The sequence below is a fragment of the Notamacropus eugenii genome, chromosome 1 (assembly GCF_028372415.1).
Source record: "Notamacropus eugenii isolate mMacEug1 chromosome 1, mMacEug1.pri_v2, whole genome shotgun sequence".
NCBI lineage: Eukaryota > Metazoa > Chordata > Mammalia > Diprotodontia > Macropodidae > Notamacropus > Notamacropus eugenii.
The window spans coordinates 95,777,495-95,803,679 of record NC_092872.1 but is presented as its reverse complement, the minus strand read 5'-3'; the positions used below and the strand labels follow the sequence as shown (position 1 = coordinate 95,803,679).

At 40.1% G+C, this 26,185-nt stretch overlaps 1 protein-coding gene across 3 annotated transcripts in view; it reads left to right on the top strand.

The window, feature by feature from the left end:
- Positions 1–3,536: 3,536 nt before the first annotated feature.
- Positions 3,537–26,185, top strand: part of PDXDC1 (pyridoxal dependent decarboxylase domain containing 1) — a 56,838-nt gene continuing 34,189 nt past the window's right edge. The window contains exon 1 of one of the 3 annotated variants that reach the window (XM_072610173.1): positions 3,537–3,785. In XM_072610173.1, coding sequence (XP_072466274.1) covers positions 3,645–3,785 — 141 coding nt within the window. In that variant the 5' untranslated portion in view covers positions 3,537–3,644. Of the gene's footprint in view, positions 3,786–4,644; positions 4,665–5,723; positions 5,745–26,185 lie in introns of those variants that run through there. The other 2 variants (XM_072610164.1, XM_072610154.1) reach the window with 2 other exon arrangements.

Sequence of the window (26,185 nt, the reverse complement as noted above, 5' to 3'; positions counted from 1 at the left end):
AGAGGTGCTCTACACAGTCCCAGTTATATTAGCTATGTTTGGGGCAAAGAAAAAGATCAAAGAAGGGATAGAACTGCTGCTCTGGATGGATAGCATAATGACAACTGACAACAGAGAGAAAACAGAGCCACTCAATCCTTATGTTGCCTGTTTTCTTTGCCATGGAGAATGCTCTTTGGACTAGAAAGGAGGTGGTATATAACAACAATGAACAAGTAGGTGATACACAAGTTAAGGATATTGTGAGAGAACAACTTAGCTTTCCTTAATGAGTTCAAATCACCTGGGTTAGGTGAATTATATTGTCAGGTACTTAAAAACTGAAAGTTGTGTTTTCTGAGCCATTATTAATGATCTTAAAAATATTTTTAAAATGGGAGAGGTTCTATCAGATTGGGAATGGGAAGATTTTGTCCCAATCTTTGAAAAGGAAATGTAGTTGCAAACAACAGGACTGTAAGCTTGATTTCAATTTCTAGCAAAATTCTAGAATAAAGATTTGGTATGTGACCATTTGGAAAAGGAAATTGATCATAAAGAACTAGAATGGCTTTATATATGCCAGATTGACTTTATTTGCCATTTTGCCAGGGTTACTAAAATGTTTGATAAAGAAACTGCCATAGTTTCTCTAGACTTTAGCAATGCATTTGATAAATGGGTACAAAAAAATACCCATTTTTTGTAGAAAAGATGGGTATAAGTGGACTAGATGAATGTACAACAAAATAGGCATGGAAGAGTTTGGGTGGATGGGCCCCCAAAGTAGTTCAGTGTTAAGATGGAGGGAGTACCCCAGAGATCTGGGATTGACCCTAAGTGGTTTAACATTTTTTTAAAGACTCAATGACTTAAAAGATATTAATGTTATGCTTATAAATTTTCAGATAAAATAAACCTGGGAAGGAAAGTCAACACACTCTTATGGATATAAAGTTGATTGTTTGAACTCCGGTGTTACATTTTACATTTATCTCCATTAAATTTCTTCTTCTCACTTAGGTCTATTGTTCTAGCCTGTCAAGAACTTTCTGAATCCTGACTCAGTTATCCAGTTTGTCCAGGCAAAGCCCATTCAGTGATTAAGGTTAGGTAAGAAATGATTGCAAAGAATAGATTCTTCTACCTAGTGAAAAAAAAAAAAACCAATCGGGGAGTGGAAGACCCTCAGGCATTCTGGCCATAACAGAAACAATTGCTATTTACACTGACTCTGAGCCATCTGGGTCCAAAGAATGACTAAGACAGACTTGAGCCGGGACCTAAAATTGGCCAATCTATGAGAGCCAGACTGAGAGAAATCTAGCCTGTAAACTTTGAGTTATCTAGTAAGATTTCAGCATTCAAAATTTACATTACTTTGGGCATTGAATTAGTAAACTCCGGGGGTCCCCATGACCTTCAGCATGCAGCATATTATTATCCACCCTCTAACAAACTGACATACCAGTCCAGTAGCAACAAAAAGAATGTTGCTGTATCATACTAGTATCTACAAAATATTAAAAGATCCAGAGCAGGGGTGTGTTGGAATCAGCTTGAACAAGCTCCCAATGCTAATAATTAAAATTTCTGGATGAGCATTAACACTTTGGAAATCTACAAATAGGGCTTGATTTATTATTATTTTTGTCAGTTGTCTAGACTTAAGAAAGTGGTGATGAAAGTGTTAATGATACAGATCAGTTTTTTTAAACTTTTGTTAACTTAAAAAAAATTTATGGTTGTTAAACACCAGAATACCAGGAAAGACATATTGATTAGCTCCTTCATGGGCATTTTAAGGACACTTAAAAAGCATAGACAAGAATGACAAAAGATAAGAAGGTACGGTTGGCCTATGATCTTCACAACTGAAAGGAGAGTGTTCACATGGATGAAATCAAGGAACTTTTCAAGCACCGAAGGTGTTTAAATATCATAATAAAGGGAGAGATTTCCTAGGATTTGGGGGAAAATAGCTGCAAGGGTCTTTAAAGGTCATCTAGTCCAATTCCCTTATTTTCCAGATGTGGTAACTGAGGAGGAGAGAAGTTAAATGACTTGCCCCAGGTCACACATAGTAAATGGCAAAAACTGGGATTTGAATTCAGGTCTTCTTACTTTTTACCAAAAAAGCTCTTTCCACTGCTAGGACATAGAGAATCAGACGTATTTAGGTTCAAGGGCTCCAACAATCACTAGCTACATTATCCCAGGCAAAGTCACTTAATTTCTCTGCTTCTCAAGTTATCTCTTCTGTAAAATGTGTAAAATTCTTATGCTACTTTATCTTCAGAAATAGTTGTGAAGAAAATGCTTTGCAAACTTCCAAATGTCACATAAATGTAAACTTGTTATTACTGTATAAAAATAAGATGAATGAAGATGGTAGTAACAGCTAATTGGGATCCAGGTCTCCCAGAAGCCCCATTCAGCAATCAGTCATCCTGACAATGAATACATTCCAATGGTTCTCTACAACCTTCAGGAGAAACAATTTATCAAATGTGTCGGTCTCGTGCTAGTTCTGGGAATACAAAGTTGCCATCCTCCCACCCCCCCCCCCCCCAAAAATCCCTGCTCTCAGTCTAATTGTCTGACAAACAGCTATGAAGCAAGAAAATGCATGGAGAATACAAATCACAGATAAGCTTAGAGGGAAGGCACTAGCACGATGGGAGAGGGATCAGGAAAGGCTTCTGGTACAAGGTGGGATTTGGGTTTGTTGGCTTGGTCCTTCGTTTTCGGAGACCACGACATCAGAAAAATGGGCAAGTCATTTAACTCAGTATGTGAACGTGTAAAAGGAACTGGAGAAGTAAAGGACAAAGCACTGCGGTATCTTTGCCAAGAAAACCCCACAAAGGGCCAGGAAGATTGGGAAATGATTGAATGATGAAAAAAGCCAGGAGGTCGACGTGAGGAGGGAGAGTTCCAAGCAACCAGTGGATAAATACAAGGAGTCGGGAGATGGTCTATTGCAACCCGGGACTGGTCGGTTTCCCCTTCTTTCCCCCAACACTATGGGGAAGGGTTGAATTTCTTTTCGCTTTTAATCTGATACGGTTCATGAGGGGTCGTGACACGAAGCAAAGGTTGCAGGGCCTATGTGTGGGGTGAGTCCAGCTACCAAAGGCTGGACAGCTCTCGGCCTCATTTCAAATCGGCAGCCCTCCCCAGCTGGGCTCGCTTGCCCAGTCCTCCGCCGTGCTAGAAGACGCTAATCCCGCGCATGTGCAGATGCACGAACGACGCTGGCCCGCCCTCTTCGAGGAGGAGTGACCTGTTCCATTCTTGAGGGAAAGGGTGAGGGAGGAATTGGGAAGTAGACGAAAAGAATCGGCATCTTATTATAGCCATCTTCCGCTTAATTTTTATAGGAAATATATTTTTAAAAAATGGACGATGGTAACGAGTTCTAGAGTGGACCCTTGGAGATTATACTCTCAAACATGCCACCCTTTCCCCTCCTCCTCCCCCCTCGGGCCGTGAATAGTGGAGGCGGTCACGTTTGACGTCACCGACATGGAAAGCCGAATAGCTCCACCCACTTCCGCGTCGCTCAGGCCTGCCCCGCCCCCCTTGGGCCATTCCTTCGTCCCCTCCCTCTTTCCTTCTCCTCCTCCTTCCTCTCCCCCCCCACTCCTCGCCCCCGCCCCCCCATGGAGGATAGGCTGGGACGTCAGCGCTGCCAGCGTGGAAACGGCCGCGGAGGCGCAGGAGGCGGAAGTGGGACGCGGGACCGTCCGGCTGCCCTCGGAACCCGCGGCTCGTCCCGAGTCATGGACATCTCTCTGGAGAAGGTTCGTGGAGAGGCCTGCCCCTGGCCCCGCCGGGGGAGACCCCGCTTCCCGCTCCCCGCGCGGTGCTCGTTGATTATCCGGGCGCTGGGACGGTGTTTCCCCGGGGGCGGCGGGTGCCGGCCGGGGCTGGCGTCGGGGCCCGGGCCGGGCTGGGGGCGGGGCTGCTCCCGAGGAGGGGGCCGCGCGGCGGGTTCGGATGGAGAGCCCACGGCGTGCGTCACGGGCGGCGGCGGCGGCGGGTACGAGCCCGGCCGGGCCGCCCCGGGTCTGCGGGGCGGGGGGCGGCACGTGTCCGCCCGTGACGGGGGCGCCGAGGTTTCTGCCCGTCAGTCCGTCCGTCCGTCCGTCGGGAGACGTTGATTAAGCGCCTACTGTGTCTGGGCTGGGCACGGGGGAGAGCCGGAAAGGTCAAGGAGCCCCCAGGCTACTGGGGAGAAGCTCCGTGGTCCAGGGTCCCCTGGAAATCATCCCTAAAGGCGGGGAGGCGCACGCCCCCATCTACCTCCTCCCCAGTTAGGGCTGTCTGGGCCTGGGACCCACCTCGGGGTCGCCGCCGACGTCCCAGAACTGCCCAGATTCCTCCCTCCTACCCCCCCAAAGGAAAGAGCAGCTCAGAGACCCACGGGCCAAAAAAAGAAAGGATGACAAAATAGGAAAAAGAGCTCCCCCCTCTCTCCTCCTTCAGTTAAGCCTCCTCCTATGAGGTGGAGGCCAGAGGCTGCGTGTGGGAAACGAGAGCAGTTTGGATGTAGCCAGCGGGCTCAGTTGTGTCCTGGGTCTGCTACAGTAACTAACGATGTTTCCCTGAAGGAGCCTCGGACGCCCGACCTTTTCACTGCGTTGAAATTTCCAACTCAGTTTACTTCCTCCTAACTTAAGGTACTGAAAGAGTTCTGGTGGACTTGTTCTGCAAGTCATCAGTGAATTGAAACCAGTCTTTGTACGAGTAGTGCCCACTGTGTGCCAGGTATGCCCACTCAGTGATAGGTTGTCAGTTTGGGGTAATTATTGCAGAAGGGAAACAGAATTAAAATAACGTTTCATTTGTGACTATTACAACGTCGTGGTTCTGGCTAAATGAAAACGTTCAGGCCGTTGTTCAGTGTATAGAACTTTCTTCACCTTTTACTGCTTACATTTTTTTTTTTTTACCTGGGCATCACCAGAGATGGAGTCAAGGGATGGTGTGAAGCTGTTCTGTGTGAAAGAGTTTGCTTTTCAGTATTATATTTTGCACAGCTCTTAAGGGAGAGAGAACACATTTTGGGAGGGCTTGTGTATTGTTTCAGTGAGACACAGGGGAGTAAGACGATTATTTGCAAGTCTAGCATTTTTTTTAGGCCACATCCCTAAAGGAAGTAATCCTCACTTCCCGTCTCCGTGTAGGACCCAACTTCAAATATGACTCTCTCACCATATGATTAGTACTTAGATCTGTGTGGGTGTTTGATAAAAGTTAACTGGTCCTAATGATAGATGTTGTACTATATCCATTGAGAATTTGAAGAGGTACTAAAACTAGTGTTTTACTAGACTGTGTTGCCTGCAAAAAGATTCAGCATTATTTAGAAATTCAAAATGTATGGGAAGGTTCTGCATGAAGCCAGTTTGTACATGCATTACAAATATAACATCCTTGAAGAAGAATACTTAGTTCTCTGTATTCTGCCCAGTAAAAGTCACCAATTCCTCATGACATGGTTTTGTCAAGGAAGAAGAATGGTGTAGTGGAAGGACTATTGATCTCAGAGTTAGGACACCTGGGTTTGAGTCCTGGCCTTGTTTCTTAGAGTATGTTGTACTAGTCATTTAACCTTTGGGAGCCTCATTTTCTTTGTCTGCAGACTTTGAATCAGTTGATCAACAATGCCTATAGAGTGGATAGAGAGCTGGCTGTCAAGTCAGGAATAGCTGGATACAATTCCTGCCTCTGACGTATACTCACATTATTATGGGCAAGTAAGTCACTTAAGCAGTCATTGCTCCAGACAACTTTCTCAGATGTAATTTCTGGGGGGGGTACCACCTGCATTGATAAGGAAGTCTCCTCATTGAGGAGTTGCTATGTGCCAGTGAAGTTACACAGTCCAGTCTCTATCCTACTTTACCCTATCCTATTTATTAAGCAACTGCTAAATTCCAGACACTTTGCTGAGTACTGGAGAGTCAAAGACAAAAACCAATTATTCCTTGTCTTCTAGAAGTTTAAGTTCTACTGAAGGGATACAAAAGCAATTTAAGTACAGGATATGGACAAAACAAATATGAAGGGACGTGGCAAGTTATCTTTTGGGGCAATCAGGAAAGGCCTCTTGAATAAAATCTTGAAGAGAATGGGGGAGGGGAGAGTTGTTAGAACATTCCAATCCAGGGAAACAGCCTGTACTAAGGCTTAGAAGTGGGAGGTAGGGCATGGCTTGTACCTGTAAACAGTTTAATAAGAATGTAGACAATGCAAAAGAGGAATTTGTAAGATGTAAGTCACCTGGAAGATCCAGTTAAGAGCCAGATCATGATCGGCTTTCTATGCCAAACCTGACTTTCTTTTTTAACCCCGGCAGTTGTGAGCCACTAACTTCTTGTACTGGGGAGGCACTTGATTGAGTAGTAATCGACCTGTTGTGTGGAGGTTTTCTTTATAAATGTGCACAATTTTAAATTAAGTGTGTGGAAAGTGTAACTCTGATTCTTGACTGTTTCTCGAAAGTGCAGAGGTCAGCACTGGTAGTGTGAAAATTTAATTATCTCTTTGCTTCCAACCTCTACTGTTCACTTGAGGTAATAGAATAAATCGCTATAGGATCAGAGATTTTTATCATTTTTTTAAAAATTAAATTTAGATCATCCTTAATTATCCCATTTTATCTGGTACCTTAACAGAAAGCTTAGGGTTATTTACCTCATTCTTCAAATGTTTTTTAAAAACTTCTTATAATGGTAATTTAAGGGTGTAGTGTTGAATAGGAGACAGAGTTAAAGATCTTCCCTGCCCATTAATAGGTCTCAATACATTTTATTAATTTTTACTGAGGCACTAGTCGGAGGGTCCTGCCCTCCAGCTCTGAAAAGTGTGTAAATACCCTGAGGTGAGGTTTTAGTTTGGGGCTTACTTTTTGGAAATGTTTGTTTGGCCAAATGAGAGGCTGGGTAACTGGTAAGGACCCCCCCACTTTGAAAACACAGATGTTGGTGCTTCTCTCTGGGGTAACCATGTATGTCTGGTCAGACAGTTGGATCTGCCTTTTGATCTGTGATGTGTGTATTGCATATGGTCACACAGTTGGAAGCCCTGTCTGTTGGCTTTTATTTCTCTGTATTTTCTCAGAAGTTCATGGTGCTGACTTTTTTCCATGAACTAAGTGAATGATATATGTGTTTGATTAAAGTAGATTGTTGATCCCTCAAAAGTTGCTTTCCTTTTAGAAAAGCAGATCTAAGAACCTGTACATCAGGCCGTCCTGTGTGTGCCAGGGTCCTTGCTGTTATACTTCTATGAACTCAGTTAATGTAATTTTGGGAAAAAAAAGAAAAGCAAATATATCAGCTTCTACAGGAAACTTTTTCTGATAACTAATTGTAGTACTCTTTCCCTTCTCAAATTCTCTTGCATTTATTTACTTGCTTACATATTGTGTATGTACCCTTGAAGCTAAGAACTGTTTCCTGGATGCTTTGGGTGGGTTCTTAGTACCTAATACAGAACCTTGCTCATAGTTACCAAATTTAATGCTTGTTGAATTGAGTTCCTGGTTTAGAAAACCCAGCTTTTTAAAGTTGTACATGTATTTGTACATGTATTTAATGCTACATCTAAAATTTCTTCAAAGACCATCAATTATGAGAGAGTGCTCTGCTACTTGTTTGGTTATTTAATTTAATTCCATTCTTGAACAACCCTTGGATATTGTTTTACTTTGCTGATTTAAAGAGACAGGCTCATTTTAATTGTTAATGTATTAAGTACCCATCTCCAAAAGAAATTTTAATTCTCCTTATTTGAATAATTATTAACAAGCTAATTTCCATTATCTTTGGGGGAAGATGTTCTTTGAATTGGGTTTGAATTCATCTTTGTTTGTCGTACGGTATTTCTCCTTTGGGCGTTCATTATTAAATACTCTTTTCCTTGTTGCTACCCTCCCATAAAGTATTGTAGCACCTGCCTGAGTGGAATGTTCCTGACCATTATTACCTGTCAGTAGAAACTGCTTTTAAAATATCTTCTCAGTCTTCACTTAGAACCAAAAGCAAATCTCGAAACCATCTTGAAATCAGACAAGATGACTTGCTTGGCTTTGTAAATATTATCTTTTGCTACAGAGTGGGAAAACTTCCTGTCCAGGGTTGTGGATTGTTTAATTTTCCTTCTTCTTCAAAGACTCTCCTAGACTCCCTTTCATGATACACACCTTTTTCATGAAGGTCATGAAAAGGAATAAAGTACCGAACTGAATACTGGGCAGTGTGGAAAACTGGTGGATAGCAAATATTATATGTGCAGAATTCTTAATGCCAAAAGTTTACTGCCTTATCTTTACGTTAAGGGAGAGAAATTGAATATTTGATTTGTCCACTAATCATGACTCCATTGTAACTTTGAATCATAGGGTTTTGATTTGATTTGATTTTTGTTTTTTCCTCATCTGAAAGGGATTGTAAAGATCATCTCGATAGCCATCTTTATTTTACAGATGAGGCACAGAAAGGTACACTGACTGCCTCAGGTCTGCTAGGTCATAGTAGAAAAAAGGATTAGAATTCAGCTCTTTTGGTTTTCAGATCTCTTTTCTTTCTACAGGAAAAAAAATATTTGCTCCAGTCAATTAAAAAATCACCCCCAAAGTACATTTTTAGCGGATCGTTATTTTGAGGGGAGTTGGGGTGGAACCTGCTAGTTATTATTGTTTGGTACTTCCAGAAAATAAAGTGATTCATGCCCTCTTAGGGCAGTAGTTGTAGGGGAGATTAGACTAAGAATTATGATACTAGGCAGTAGGTAATCTTTTTAATATAGTCCTTGGGTCCATTGCACAAAAAAGGTTTAAGAATTCTTGGACTAGAGACAGGTTGGTATAGTTGATGGAGTGCTGACAGGAGAATTGGAAAGACAGGACTGGGCATCAGATAAATATAAAATGATATATAAGCCTTAAAGTAATTATAAATGTTAGCAAATTGGGCAGGGCCATATGGTTTAACAGTGCAGTAGTTTCTAAAGTTTTTTGATTGATTATATAACCTATTGGTAAAGAAATTTTTAGTACAGCCTCCAATATCTGTGTATGTACTTATTTATAAATTATATAACTACTACTAACTACGCACATTATGAAAACTGAGACAAAAATAGAAATGAGAAAAAGATAAAGGAAATTTAAAAAGTATTAATGATGCAAAACCCTTTTTTGCTCTCACCAAAATATTATTGATTATATTTTTAGTAAGAGTAATGTGATATGCTTCATTATTTTTTAAAATCTTGGTTTAACCCTTTTGCTACCATAATTTAAAGGGCTAGTTCAATGTTGTTTATTTTGATACTTGGTCTAATAGCTGTTGCAGCTGAAAAAGATACTTCACAAAAACATGTAGATCCAAATGGAAAAAGTGCGTTGTCAGCTGTAGTTACTAAATTGTGACACCAATTTTTCAGGCCCAACTGACAGTTATTCAAAAGATTTTGTTGAAATTCATCCAGTACTTTTCCTTCCCTCATTTATTCTTACAAACTATTCAAAATATACTGCAGTTTTATTTTTTTAACAAATGGGTTCAGAATCCAAAAACATTAATTGGAGGATTTTTAAACAAGAAAATTCTGTTTCCAAAATTTTTATGTATGCAGATATGAGTATTTATAGGTAGAACACAAAATCCTTGTCAGTTAACTTGAGAGGAGCAAGAACATACCAAGAAGAGAAAATGGTCAATAGTGTCAAACGATGCAGAGGTCAAGAAGGATGAGGATTGAGAAAAGGCCATAAGGTTTGCCGTTTGAATGATCTGACCTGTCATTTGAGTGAGGAGTTAAGGATTACTTGGGAGACTAGAAGGATGATAGTGTTTTTGATGGAAATAAATTTGGAAGATGCGTGGTGGTCTTAGGGGAGCAGTAAAGGTAGGGGAGGTAATAGTGATGACATCTGTGGTGCCCATCCTGACCCATCTCTCTAGGTGGAGGACTGGGAAGGGGGAGGTGGCCACTATGTGAAAGCACAGAGCCTGCTTACCTGTGGTAGCTCGATAATTGCAAGGCAGAATGTGGGGCAGCAGCAGGGCAGCCAAGGGAAACTTCCGGGAAAGGTGTGGTTTGAGGAGTATTGACCCATAAGTGGTTGATATGGTTGTATTTGAAACAAGCCCATGGATTAACCATGGCAGGATGGGGGGAATGCAGCCCATCTTCCTACTCTCCATTTAATTGATCAGCTGTTGACCTAAGGCCCCCACTTTGGGCTTTGTGGACAGCTGGAATACTTTATTCAAGTCCTACTGTTGGTAGAACTTGAGTTAGTTTAATTGGCAACTACACCCAAAAAACAATTAAACTGTGCATGCTCTTTAACCCAACAGCATAGTATGCTAGTAGGTCTGTAACCCAAAGAGATCAAAGGAGGAGTTGAAAGGAACGGATATGTACAGAAATATTTATAGCAACTTTTTTTGTGTGTGTGAGGCCAAGAATTAGAAACTGAGGGTAAGCTCATCAATTGGGGAATGACTGAACAAGTTGTGGTATGTAATTGGAATGGAATACTTTGGTGCTGTAAGAATGGGATTGGGAATAATTTCGCAATAGTTGCAGAAATTCTTGGGAAGACTTATGTGAGCTGCAAAGTGAAAAATTTATACAACAATACGCTATTGTAAAGATAATAAACTTCGAAAGACATAGTAACTGACCAACACAATGACTAACCACATTCCAAACTCCTCATGATAAAACGTGGTTTCTGCCTCCAGATGGAGAGCTAATCGATTCAAAACATATAGAATCATTTCCTTCCTTCCTTCCTTCCTTTTTCCCTCCCTCCATCTCTCCCTCCCTTCTTCTCTTTGATACTGTAGGATTTTATTCTGCATTAATTATTTGTAAATGGATTTTGTTTTTCTTGCCTTAATGAGTGGAGGAAGGGGAAGAGAGGAAGGAGAGAATTTGGAACTTAAAATTAAATTTAAAAAAAGACCTAGAGTCAGGATGTCGTATCTTGTTTGAGGAGCAGCAAGAAGGCCAGTGTCACCAGATGGCAGAGTCTGTGGAAGGCAGTAAATTACAGAAATATTGGAAAGACAGACAGGGAGGGATCAGATTATGAAGGGCTTTAAAAGCCAAGCAGAGAAACTTCTATTTCAGCCTGGAATATGAGGAGGTATGACATGGGCAGACTGGCATTTTAGGAAAATTAGTTTGACAGCTGAATGAAAGATGGCTTGGAGTGGGGAGAGATGAGGCATAGAGACCAACCCAAAGAATTTCATTAGGCCAGCATAATTCTGCGAGTGGAGACAAAGGGACCTAAATGAGATGATGAAGTAGTTCCATTATAGAGGCAGTTGGTGGCACCTTGGGTAGAGCACTGGGCCTGCTGTAGGAGGATGTGAGCTCACAGTCAGCCATTGGACACTTGTAAGCTGTGTGATCCTGGGCAAGTCACTTAACCTCTGTCTGCCTCAATTTTCTCATCTATAAAATTGGAATAATAATAATAACACCTGCCGTACAGGGTTGTGGTACAAAAATGAAATATTTGTAAATGCTTTGTGAACCTTGAAGTACTATATAAATGCTAGCTATTATTATTTCATGCGTTACTTCATACTGATAAGTCACATTCCAGGCTTGAAGTACATGTATAAGTCAAGCTGATATCATAAAAGAGTTAAGGCATTTTGGGAACATTTTCTGATACGATTTCTGTTTTCTGTGATTGCATTAAGGAGATAATTGATACTTGAACACAGACCTAATTATAATTTTTAAAGATGAAGTATCATTTGCTATTTATAGTATATTCTTATTGAGAACCTTGGTGTAAAATATTGATCTTTTCCACATTTTTTTAACTAAAAAAAGTTTTTAAAAAAAAATCTCTTCTTTTTGCATTGCCTTCATTTCCCAATATATCCCAATAAAATTACAAACAAATTAAAGGACAAAATTTCAAATGAAATCATAAACTCAGGGCTGTTTTAAAATATTTTAATAAAAGAAAAATATAATAAAATATTGACACTTTCTTGTCAAGCTTTGTTGCCTTTTTTTAAAGTGGTAATTGTCAAATGTGTGTAGGAGTGGAATAGGCTAGGATGGCTTGCCCTTGACAGATTACACTTTTCTTTTAATGACCCAAAACTTGTCCTTGAAACAAAAGTATGATTTTTTTTTTTTTTGACACTATGGTTTGTCCAGTGATAATCATATAATAATAATAGTCATAGAATACTTCAATCTCTGAAAAATTGAATTTAAGGCTCTCCCAAAAGCAAGGGAAAGAGACATGGTGGCTATGAATATGCAGCTACACTTTACAAATAAAGAGTTATACAAAAGAAGCCATGTAAAGGATGTCAGAGAAATGTTGACTGGAAAAGATATTATGCTGATCATGCAGCAAGAGTGAAGGACAGTACTCATGGTGTAGTTTGGGAAGGACAAGCCCTCATACTACATTAATATTCTTACAATATAAAGAGAAGTAGAGAAACTCTGACCCTTCCTTCCTCCTAAACTCCCCTCCCCACATATTAGTTTAGACCGCCTGTATAGAGATTTGTAGGTGAGAATTGCACAAGATGGACAGTCAGTCATGGAGAGTCTGTGATGTACGTTGTTGGAGGGAATGACCACATTAATGAAATACTGTCTCTTGGAGCACTGGGATCAAATATGTGTGTGTGTGTATTTTAATTGTTTTCTTCAATTTGTATTACATCTATTTATGTTTCTTTGCTGTTTTGTAAGATGTACAATTTGGGTAAAGCAGCACTAAATACTTTTGTGCAGATTTTTCCCCCTTTTATCATCTTTATCATAGGGTTCTAGTAGTGGGATGACTAGACAAAAGCTTTTTCTAACTGTTGTGTATTCTATTGCCCACCAAAATGATGAAACCAATTTTCACTTCCATTAACAGGGTAGCAGAGCTTACCTATGATCTAAATACAGTTTAATGGTTTTTACCTACTTTTGTGTGCAAGATACGTGTCTCAATTCTCTCCCTACTTCAGTCCATCCTCCATTCAGCTACTACACTGGTTTTCCTAAAGTGAATGTCCTGTCATGTCACATTCTACCTCCACTCCTCAAGTAGTTCCGTTGCTTCCAGGGTCATATATAAAGTACTCTGTCATTTAAAGTCCTTCATAAATTAGCCCTTGTTCTACCTTTCCAGTCTTCATATACCTTACTCCTTGACTTGTACTCTTCAATCCAGTTACACTGGCCCCCTAAGAACAAGACACTTTCATCTCTGAGCTGTGGGCATTTTCTCTGGCCATCCCTGTGCCTGGAATGCTCTCCTTCTCCTCTCTGACTGCTGACTTCCCTGGGTTCCTTCAAATCCCAACTAAAGTCCCACCTTCTAAAAGAAGCCTTCCCTCTGTTGATTATATCCTACTTATCTTGTATATAGCTTGCTTTGTATATATTTGTTTGCTTTTTTGTCTTTCCCTTTAGACTTTGAGTTCCTTGAGGTCAGGGACTGTCCTTTGCCTCTTTTTGTACCCCCAGCATTTAGCACAGTGCCTGACATGTAGCAGATGATTAGTAAAGACTGGTTGATTGGTAAGATGCTCCCAGAATCAACAAACGTGCATTTTTTAAATATTTACCATATACCAGGCACTGTGCTAACTGGAGATAAAAAGACAAAGATGAAGTAGTCTCCACTCTCAAGGGGCTTAATGGAGAAGACAACATATACATGTATTAGTATATACCAATAAAAAAACAATTATGGCCGCAGGGAAGCTGAAGACATAAAAGCAGAAGAGAATGACTCTAAAACATATATAAAGCAATGAGAGAAAACTTAGCTTGGTCACAAACAGGTGGAAGGAGGGAAGGGACAGGGAAAATAATAAGCTTATGTATAGTCATTGTGCTAAGTGCTTTTACAAATATGATTTCATTTGTATCTTCAGAATAACGCTGAGAGGTAGGTGTTGTTATTAAGCCCATTTTACAGCTGAGCAAACTGAAGCAAACAGGTTAAGGGACTTGCCCTGGATTACGCAGCTATTAAATGTCTGAGGCTGGATTTGAATTCAGGTTTTTCTGATTCCAAGCCCATTTCTAGGAGATGAAGCAAGAGTTTAATTTTTTAAAAAAAGTTTAAAAATTTTTTGTAAATGAAATGAGAGTGCTCATGAAAAAAATGGAAAATAAATAAAAATTATGGAAAAAAGAATTGGAAAGCAAATTGATAGTTTGTTGGCACAAGAGGTACAGAATCTTGCCCAAGCAACAAAACTCCCTGAAAATTAGAATGAACCAAATGGAAGCCAGTGATTCCATAAGACAATAAGAAACATTAAAACAAAGTCAGAAGACTGAAAAATTAGAAGAAAATGTAAGATATGATAGCAAAAACATCTGACTTGGATAATAGATCAAGGAGAAAAAAATTTAAAAATCATTGAATGCCAAAGACCAAAAAAGAACCTAACATCCCATTTCAAAAATCCCATCTTAAAACTGTCCAGATCCCTTAGAACCAGAGAGCAGAATGGAAATGGAAAGGATCCAATAATCACCTCCTGAAACACCAGAATGAAAACTTGAAGGAACGTCATAGCCCAATCCAGAGCTTCTGTTACTACAAGCATCCCAGGAAGAGGGAGTTCTAGTACGGAGGAGCCACAGTCAGGATCATACATGATTTAAAGATTGGAGAACTTGGAACACAGTATTGTAGAAGGCAAAGGATATGGGGTTTACAGTCAGGAATAATTTATATAGCAAAACTGAGTATAATTCCTCAAGGGAAAAAATAGATGTTTAATGAAGTAGAGAACTTCCGAGCGTTCCTGATCAGAAAGATCAGAGCTGCATAGAGACTCTGAAGTTCAAACCCAGGATCAAAGAGAGACAAAAAGGTAAATATTAATGACCAACAGCAAGGGATTAAACAAGAGTAAACTGCTTACATTCAGTGGAGGTGTTGTGCGGGGTCTGAACCCTGTCATTATTAGAGGTCATGGAGGAAGTCTAGACAACATGTGGGAGTTGTTCAGTTATGTCTTGATCTCAAGAGAAAGGAGGAAAAAAGGAATACAGTGTTGAGGGTAGGAGTGAAAAGAAAGGAAGGTTAGAGAAAATTATCTCACATGATCAGGGTGTATACATCTATAAACATCTATACAAACAAAAAGGAGGGAGTGGCGGGAGAAGCTGGTATTTGAACCTCACTATTACCTGAACTGATGAAAGAATACACAGACACACAGTTGAGCATAGAAGTACAGTTCACTCAACAGGGCAGGAAGGGAAAGGGAAAAAGTGTGGAGGGAAAATTGGAGGATAGATTAATGGAGCTAAACTTTCCTTGCATACAAAAATATTTAGAGCTCTTTTGAGATGGCAAAGAATGGGAATCTGAAGGGGTGCTTATAAATTAGGAAATGGATGAACAGGTAATGTATATCAAGAAATGGTTGAAGGAGATGTTTTCAGAGAAGCCTGGGAAGACTTGTTTAGTGATGCAGACTGAAGTGACCAAACCAAGAGAACAATTTAAAGAATGACAACAACACGGTAAAGACAAACAACTTGGAAAGAACTGGGAACTGTGATTAGTGTAATGACTGCAAATGATTCCAGAGGACTAAGGATGGAGAGAGAAGACCTGAAGAGCAGAATAAAATAGTTTTGCACATGCCTAGTGTGAGATTTGTTTTACTTGGCTATCTGTGTTTTTAACAGGTTTTTTTCTTTTATTCTCATGGTAAGGGGAGGGGAGTTAGTAAGTGAAGGAAGATTTTTGCTGATTGAATATGTGTGTGTGTGTGTGTGTGTACATGTAATTATTTTTCCCCCAAAATGAAAGCTTGGTGAGAGATTCAATTAAGCAAAGTCATTTATAGGACACTTAAAGATGTCCATGAGAGTAACAGAGATGAAAGTTAGAAAACTTGTGCAAAGGTTATTAAAACAAAATTTTTATAGTGCCACAGTTAGTGGAATCACTATAATTGGACATTAAGTCACATCACAATTCCAGATGTATTTATAGAAGAAATGAAAATGACGCTCAAGCAGACAAATACGAGAAAGACAGCTGGACTGGATTAAGTATACACAGAGGCAATCCAGGCTGGAGGTGATGGTTGTGAAGACATTGAAAGATTGAATCTCAAGTATTTGAAGGAGAAGATGATAAAATTATGAGGAAATAAAAAAGATCTCTCAACTTTATTACTGTTCCGAATAAATAGAGCATCTTTCCGGTATACCCACTTTCTTATCTGTGTAAAATGGAAATAATCAATGTATTAAGCATCATCGATAAATATAATAGAACTGAAGAGACAGGCTATTCTACAAACTATTCCACAGTAGACTACATCTTGACCATCATATAGTTGATTGAAAAATGTGTATAATATAAAATTCCATTGTGGTTAGTATTTCTTAACTATGAAAAAAACATTTGAATTGTAGACAAAAATGACATCTTAAATTCTTGCCTTTCAACTTGTATTTGCTGAGCATTTTTCAGATTCATGAAGTATTCTTCAAAAGATATAATGATAAACTTTTCCAATCCTCTGATCGTTAATACTATGGACTAATAAAGTAGGGAGAATAATATGTTTTTTTTTTATTTTTATTTTTATTTTATTTATTTATTTTTTTTAAAGTTTAAAAAAGTATGCTTTGATCTGCATTCAGACTCCATTAGTTCTTTCTCTGGAGGCATTTTTCATCACAAGTCCTTTCCATCACAAGTCTTATATCATTGTGTTGCTGAGAATAGGTAAATCATTCACAGTTGATCATTGTATAATGTTTCTGTTACTATGTACTGTGTGCATACTATTGCTTTGTTCTTCTCAGTTTACTCCATATCAGTTCATGTAAGTCTTTCCAGGTTTTTCTGATTCTATCCTGCTCATCATTTCTTTTTTTTTTTTTTTTTTTTGTTAATTAAACTTTTAACATTTATTTTCACACATTTTTGGGTTACAAATTTTCTCCCCTTTTTTCCCCTCCCCCCCCAGATCCAAGCTTTCTAATTGCCCCTGTGACCTATCTTCTCTCTCCTCTCTCCTCCCTCCCTGCCCTTGTCTCCGTCTTCTCTTTTGTCCTGTAGGGCCGGATAGCTTTCTTGACCCCTTAACCTGTGGTAATAACATTACATTTGGTCCTAACACTTTGAGTTCCAACTTCTTTGGCTCCCTCCCTCTCTACCCCTTCCCCTTGGAAGACAGGCAGTTCAATATAGGCCATATCTGTTTAGTTTTGCAAATGATTTCCATACTAGTTGTGTTGTATAGGACTAACTATATTTCCCTCCATCCTGTCCTGTCCCCCATTACTTCTATTTTCTTATGGTCCTTTCCCTCCCCATGAGTGTCGACCTCGTATTGCACCCTCCCCCTGCCTTCCCCTCTATCCTCCCCCCCATCCTGCTTGTGCCCCTGTCCCCCACTCTCCTGTATTATGAGATAGGTTTTCCTATCAAAATGAGTGTGCATTATATTCTTTCCTTTAGTGGATTGTGATGAGAGTAGACCTCATGTTTTTCTCTTGCCTCCCCTCTTTATCCCACCACTAATAAGTCTTTTGCTTGCCTCTTTTATGAGAGATAATTTGCCGCATATAACTTCTCCCTTTCTCCTCCCAATATTTCTCTCTCACTGCTTGATTTAATTTTTTTTTTTTTAGTATGTGATCCCATCCTCTTCAATTCACTCTGTGCACTCTGTCTCTATGTATGTGTGCGTGTGTGCATGTGTGTGTGTGTGTGTGTACTCCCACCCAGTGCCCAGATACTGAAATGTTTCAAGAGTTATAAATATTGTCTTTCCATGTAGGAATGTAAACAGTTCCACTTTAGTAAGTCCCTTATGATTTCTCTTTGCTGTTCGCCTTTTCATGGTTCTCTTCATTCTTGTGTTTGAAAGTCAAATTTTCTTTCCAGTTCTGGTCTTTTCATCAGGAAAATTTGAAAGTCTTCTATTTCATTGAAAGACCATTTTTTTTCCTGAAGTATTATACTCAGTTTTGCTGGGTAGGTGATTCTTGGCTTCAGTCCTAGTTCCTTTGACTTCTGGAATATCCTATTCCATTCCCTTCTATCCCTCAATGTAGAAGGTGCCAGATCTTGTACTATCCTGATTGTATTTCCACAATACTTGAATTGTTTCTTTCTAGCTGCTTGCAATATTTTCTCTTTCACCTGGGAATTCTGGAATTTGGCCACAATGCTCCTAGGAGTTTCTCTTTTTGGATCTCTTTCATGCGGTGTTCTGCGGATTCCTTGAATATTTATTTTGCCTTCTGGTTCTAGAATCTCAGGGCAGTTTTCCTTGATAATTTCATGGAAGATGATGTCTAGGCTCTTCTTTTGATCATGGTTTTCAGGTAGTCCCAGAATTTTTACATTGTCTCTCCTGATTCTATTTTCCAGGTCAGTTGTTTTTCCAATAAGATATTTCACATTATCTTCCATTTTTCGAATCTGCGCGGTATGTTCTGAGATATCTGTCTTTCTTGAAAAGTCCAAAGCTTCCATCTGTACCATTCCAGATTTGAAAGATCTGTTTTCTTCAGTGAGCTTTTGAATCTCCTTTTCCATTTGGTTAATTCTGCTTTTGAAAGCATTCTTCTCCTCATTGGCCCCTTGCACCTCCCTTGCCAGCTGAGTTAGGCTAGTTCTCAAGGTGCCAATTTCTTCAAGATTTTTTTGGTTCTCCTTTAGCAGGGAGCTGATCTGCTTTTCATGCTTCTCCCTCATCCCTCTCATTTCCCTTCCCAGTCTTTCCTCCACCTTTCTAACTTGATTTTCAAAATTCCTCTTGAGCTCTTCCATGGCCCGAGCCCATTGGGTGGGCTGGGACACAGAATCCTCGATTTCTGTGTCTTTGCCTGATGGCAAGCATTGTTCCTCCCCATCAGAAAGGAAGGGAGGAAGTGTCTTTTCTCCGAGAAAGTACCCTTCAATAGTTTTATTTCTTTTCCCTTTTCTTGGCATTTTCTCCAACCAGTGGCCTGACCTCTGAATGTTCTCCTCACACCCACCTCGCCTCCTACTCCTCCCAGCCAGCGTTTGGGGACTGAGATTCAAATGCTGCTTCCCGCCTTAGGGCTTTTGGCGGGGGCAGGGCTGCTATTCAGTGTGAGAATTAAGTTCAGGTGCCGAGGTCAGGGGCAGGGCCGCCTCTCTGGCTCAATTCCCTCAGGGGGTTTATGCACAGACCTTCCACAATGGATCCAGGCTCCCGCCCGCACAGCCACCTCTCAGTCCCCACCTGGGGGGGGGGGGGGGGGCGAGCCATTCTGTTGTTGGGGGGGCCGTGCAGCTGCTGAAGATCCCGCCTCTGGAGCCCTCTTAGGACTGTGCGTCTCAGAGCCGCGGCCGCTGCCACAGGTCCAGGCTGGGCTCCACGTCTGCAGCGCGACGGACCTTTTGTGAGAGGTTTGCAGGTCCCTCTGTGGGTGGAGGGACCCACGTGGCCGCTGGAGATCCCGTCCCCGTAGCCCGCTCGGATCTTTTCCTCACGGTGTTGCTGCCCCGGCAGGGCTGCCCTCTGCTCCCCGTCCCGGAGCCCAGTCCACGGCGCGAAGGACCCCCCGCGAGAGGTTTGCAGGTCTCTCCGGAACAGAAATCTCCCTCGCTCCAATATTCCGTGGTCTCTGGGTGCAGAATTCACCCTGGGTTAGTCCCCTCTGCCGTTCTGTGTTTTGTGGGTTCGGAGCTATGTGTATGTGCGTCTTTCTACTTCGCTATCTTGGCTCCGCCCCCCCCAGAATAATATGTTTGCTTAAGATGTTTGATACCGTCATAGAAGAGGTCGAACAAAGAGTCTAAATTGAAGGGCAATTCCCTATAGATAAGTGGTTGTGGTCTTCCAAGTGCTCCAATTTTCAGATGTCATCATGCTGATTATATCAAGCCCCAGAACAATGTTAAGTAATTATCCTAAAATGAGACACACACACACCCCTCACCCCACCCCTACCCCCACCCCCCCCAGTTACTCTAAAGAATTTGGTGTAACTAACCACACAGTAAAATAAAGTGGATGAATGAGTAATGATGTATACTCCCCATTGGCCAACTTCTGAGAGGACAGGGATGAAAGACACACAAGATGGGGTGAGCTTAAATGGGTTCCATCTGCATCATTAGAGTTAATATCTGCATTGTGATTACAGCGAGTATTTCTTAATGATATTGCATTATAATATTGTCATTTTGTTTTTAAGTCTTTATATGGTGCTGTAAGGTTTATTAAGCACTTCAAATACGTTAACTTTTATTCATCCTCACAGCACCCCTTTGCAATTTACTTTTGGAATGATCATATCTTAAGGGTAGAGGAAAACATTTTAATATCATGAACAATTCTTACACATGGGAATAAAGATTACTTTGTTGTGCCAGAGAACAGAAAAGGGAAAGTATTATGATTAAGGCAGAAATTAATGAAATGGAAAACAGAAGAACTGAAATAATGGGAATAAGGAATCATAGAGGAATAAGGAATGGGAATAAGGAATCATAGAGGAATAAGGAATGGAAATAAGGAATCATTGGAGGTGAAAGAGACCTTTAGGGGTTGTCTCCTCCTACCTTCTCTGGGGACTATGGTTTAAAAAGTGTATTGATTAATTGGAGAATATCCAGAGAAGGGCAACCAGAATGATGGAAGGTCTTGAATGTGTGTTATGGGAAGATGATTTGAAATTACTGAGTCTTTTTATCCTGAAGAAGGGAAGAATGCAGTGGGACATTGTAGTTGCAAGCAAGTGAAGGACTGCCACGTAGAGGAGGGGATTAGATTTGTTCTAATTGACCCCATAGGGCAGAACCAGGAACAGTGTGTGAAAGATGCAAAAAAAGATTTTTAACGAGGAGAGGAATCCCATTCCCCCCAGAAGTAAAATTGAACATACAAAAATCTTTGCATCAAATAAGTGAATCTCTGATAAGGGTCTAATATCCAAGATATGTTTGGAATTAAAATTAAAATGTGAAGAACCACTGTCAGTGGGTAAGTGGGCAAAGAATATGAATAGATTACTTAAATCACTACTAAGAGAAAGGTTTTTTTAAAAAGCCAACTAAGGCTTCACCACATGCCAAGTAAATTGACAAAGATTACAAAGGGTGGAAGTAGTTTTTTAGGCACCGGAAAAAACAGGCTTGCTAATACATTGTTGGTGGGATTTTGATTTGGTCCAGCTGTTTTGGAAAGCATTTTGAAATTATGCTAAGTGACTAAATTCTTGTCTTTTGATCCAGAGATCCCAGAGCTAAACATATACTAGGTCATATAAATAGACCCATCTATACCGGAATAATATAGGAGCATTTATTGTGATAAGAATTGGAAGCAAAGTAGATGTCCATTATTTAGAGAATGGGTAAGCAAATTATTATACATGAATGTAATTGCAGACACAATGAATATGAAGAATAAAGATGAACATGGGAAGACTTATGTAAAATTATTCAGAGTGAAAAAAATAGAACTAGGAAGATAATGTGAAAATGACAGTAACAATGTAAACATAATAAGAATAACAAAGATGAATTGTCTAATTATAATGACCCAGAACGGCCCCAGAGAGAAGTTGAGATAATGCAGTTCCCTTCTTTCACTTCAGAGGTAGTGGACTCTGGGGCAAAATACTGCACATAATGTCCAACATAACTGATGGGCTGGTCTTGCTAAACGTTTTATTTTGCTTTTTAGATCTGTGTTAAAACATCTAGCTCACTGGATAAGGTGGGAGGGTTATATTCAGAAGTGCATGTAAGGCACTAGTCTTCGGACTAGTGTTGCAGATCGACAGTGAGCTGGACCTAGAATTGAATGATATGACATTGGGTTGGATTGCACAGGACTTCTAGTTATTATTGCCACTCAATGCTGTAAAAGTTTATCTTTTTAACATTTATATTCCCTTGGGTGGTTATGCACATCATGGAACATTATCACCAGTGGCAGGAGTGGAGATGCTAAATACGTTTTCCTAATAAAAAAAAAAGGAAGAGGGTGGAGTGCTCAAACTTATAGGCTTGTGAGATTGACCTAGGCTATTGGCAGAATTCCAGAACAGGTTATTAAGGGTTTGGTTTTTGATTAGACAAGGACGTAAGAACTAGTTCATTAAGAATTAGTATGGCTTCGTGTAGCGCCAATGTGGTACCCACAGTAGCTGCGATGGATATGCAGTTGTATTTCCAGGGTAAATTCACAAAACATAAACTCTCTTCCTCAAAGACAAAACCAAGATATTTATTCAAGATACTAAGAAGCCAATTTTACCACAGTAACAAGGAAGTTTGTACACTTTACCAGTAGAGGGACGATTGCCATCCTCAAGCCTTCCATTAGGCCTCCCCCTACAAACAAGGTCCCTTAGGCAAAATGCTCCTCTCTCACCCAGGCTAACTGCTCTGCTCTGTTCTCCTGCTACCTTTCACAGGTACACCTATATTCTCTCCCCACTGTACCCTTCCTGCTTCACCTATTCAGCAGGCTCCTTCCACCATAGGCTTCAAGTGACTCAAGCTGTGGGCTGGGCCAAAGCTCAAAGCAAGTCACTTGGGCCTAGTAAGGGACAGGGAAAATCTTCAAATTTCCTTACCATTACACTTCATCAAGAACAGGTCATACAAGATGAACAATTTCCTTTTTTGAAAGTATTTCTAGACTGGTAGGTCAGGGAAATACTATAGATTGTTATGTGTCAGTAAAGCATTTGACAAAATCTGTCTCTTTGCACAGACAAAACAAGATTATGCAGGCTGGATACTAGTACAGTTAGGTGACTTGGATCTGGTTGAATAACTGAACCCTAAGAGTATTCATCACGAGAAGGTCTCTTATGGTGTGTGTTAGGCATCTGTCCTTGGCACTGTATTATTTAGTGTTTTTTATCAGTGACATGCTTGACATGAAATGCTAGATGACATGCTCATCAAATTTTCAGATAACAAAAACATCTCAATATGAAGAATGATAGTATAGATTTAATGAGAGAAAAACTAATAATAGTAAATGTAAAATCTTAAAACTTGCATTCTAGAAATCAACTTTTCCATTATAGGGTGGGGGAAGATGTGTCTAGGCCACAGGCCCTGGTAAAAGATCTGGAGTGGTTTTCGAGCTTAATGCATGTTGGTAGTAAAATACATAAATAAATACAAAAAATTGATGTGCTCTTAGGGTTCATTAATAGAGGCCAGGTGGTCAGAATGAGGAAAGTGCTCTTCCCTGGTAAGACCACCTCTTGAATATTCAATTCAATACTCAGTTCTTGATGCCACATTTTAAGAATAACCTTGGTAAGCTGCCATGTCTCCAGAAAAGAGGGACCTGGATGATGAGAAGATGAAGGACAGTGATGTTCAGCCTAGAGAAGAACTTGAGGGAGGTGTGACAGATGACACAATAGACATCTTCAGAGTATATGGAAGAAGAATCTTGTTCTGTTTAACTGAAGAGAGCAAAACTAAGAAGTGACTGAAAGCTTTTAGCTCAAAATAAGGAAAACTGCCTGGAAATTATAACTGAAATAGGGTATTTTGAGAGGTATTGAGTTCCTTGTTGCTAGGGGTCTTCAGGCAGAAGGTGGATGATCATTTGTCACGAATGTTGTAGACTTGATTCCTGTTCAGCTGCATGATAGAAGAGAGAAACTTTCAAGGCCCTTCCAACTCTAAGCTTCTGTGATTCTGGAAGTAGGATGTACCATAGTATCAGCAGCAACTTGTAAGTAGAACATGGCATAAGAGACCTCATGAAGGACATATACGTTCAGAAAAGGAGGTGGGCTGGTCAGGTAGCAAGAATGAAGCATAACAGATGTACAAATCACCTACTGCACTGGTATTATTAAAATTGTCAGAGGATATTGAGTGTGTTAGATATTGCCCAGGTAGAGAAAGTGTGGAAGAGTACAGTCTATCAATAGAAGGAATGCCCAGAGCAATAGTATCACAGATCCATCAGATAAATTTAGAGTATTAATCAAACTTAGGTGGTGCTTGATGCTTCACTTCCTTTCTCCAATGACAGTACACAAAACCTTTTGTATCTTTATATTATAGCGTGTGTTTCACAACATTCCTGAGATCTTTAGCATACCATGCTAACAGGTATGGATATTCCCCTGAATATCGTTCATTCAGCAAGCAGCAGCACTCTGCTAGGTGCCAGTTATAAAAAGACAAACCAAAATAGGTTCTAACCTTAAAAAGTTTAAGTTCTGCTAGAAATGAAGTAGCGCGTAAACAAGTAAACAAAAAATATAAACAGTCATTTGGAAAGGAGAAGGTGGGGAGAGCACTATCAACTGATGTACTCTGAGATTTCTCTCTCTGATCACAATCTTCCATTGTTCCATCTCTCCCTTACTCAGTCTGTACCTTACTATTTATTCCTAAACTTTTGTCCTAATTGAGACCTCCAGTCCTTCTGCCCCTCACTACTTTCCTATGCTATCAGGCCTTCTCTGGGATACACTCTCTTCTCTTGTTAATCATGACTCTGTAGCCAGTTCAACGCCACGCTGTCTTCTTCCCCAGAATCCCTTGCTCCCTTGTCTCATTGTTGCTGTCACTTTGCCAAACCCCAAACTTGAATTATTCCCACTATTTGCCCCATTCACTAATAATCACATACTGCTGAATGAAACTCTAAGGAAGTCATGAAATATTCTGACTGAGTCTATACCTTATTTATATTATCTGATCATAGTTGGTTGGGCCTTCATTGCATCAAAACAGCCCCATTTTCTGTTTTTCCCTAATTGAATCCCTATTCCACTTACCACAGAGACTGTTCTGGATTTCTTTTTTTAGTTTGTTTTTTTGAAGTTTTCCTTAGACCTCCCACAGTACCTTCTCTCCCTTCTCATCAAATCAAAAGGACTTTGATTTGTACTTTACTGAAAAAAAAAGTAAAAGCCCTTCGCCTTGTGCTCTGTCTTTTCCCCTTTTCCATCTCTTTACTCCAGTCTCCAATGAAGAAGTGGCTGTTTTTCTTGTCAAGGAGAATGCCCTTTTCTATGTACCATTTATCCTATCCCTTTCCATATTCATTAAAAGGTTTGCTCATTCATCCTTCCCTTTATCTCCAGTCTCTTCCTATCTTTGATTCCTTGCTTGCTGCCTAAAAACATGTCCCAAGTCTTCTCCATACTTTAAAAAAAAAAACCCAAACCCTTACTGAATCTTCACATTCCCCCATTAGATGACATCCAATACTTCTCCTTTTCTTGATTTGAAAAAGTTGTCTACATTTGGTTTCTTCATTTCTTCTCTTTTCTCACAGTCTTTTAAACCTTGTGTCTTCTGGCTTCTGAACTTACCATTCAAGTGAAGCAGTTCTCTCCAAAGTACCACTGGTCTCTATTGTTAAGTCTAATGGCCTTTTCTCATTTTTTCATCTTCACATCTTTGCAGCATTTAATATTGTGGACATCCTCCTCCTGGATAACTTTCAGTTTGGAGTTTTCACAGTTCTGTTCATTTGTTACTCCTCCTACTTATTTAATTACTTATTCCCAGCCTCTTTTTGCTTGATCTTCATGCATGTTACTCCCACTACTTGTGGTTATACCTCAAGGCTCTGCCCAGGTCCTTTTTTATCTCTGTATTTTCTCACTTATTCTTTCATTGATTATCTCTATGCATATGACTCCCAAATCTGTATGTCCTACCCTGATTTCTCTCCTGACCTCCAGTCCCAAATCACTAAGGTTGGATTTAGACATTTCAGACTGGATGTCTATCAAGTTCAACATGTTCTAGACAGAACTTATGATCATTTAGCCCAATCCCATCCCTCTCCTGAACTTTTCTCTTAGTGTTGAGGGTACTACCATTCTTTTCCTTAACAAGGTTATCTTAAACTCCTCACTCATCCCACGTATCAAGTCAGTAGTCAAATATTGTCATTTCTCTCTCCATACCTGTTGTCCCCTTCTCTTCATACGACATTGCCATGGCTGGTGGTGGAGGGGATAGAATGTCAGGCCTGAAGTCAGGAAGACCTGATTTTAAATCTGGCCTCAGACACTTCTGGGCAAGTCACTTAACTTCTATTGACCTCAATTTATTCTACTTTAAAATGGGGGTAATAATAGTACTTACTTCTGGGATTGTTGTGAGGATCAAGTGAGATAATAATTACAATGTACTTAGCTTAGTACCTGGTGC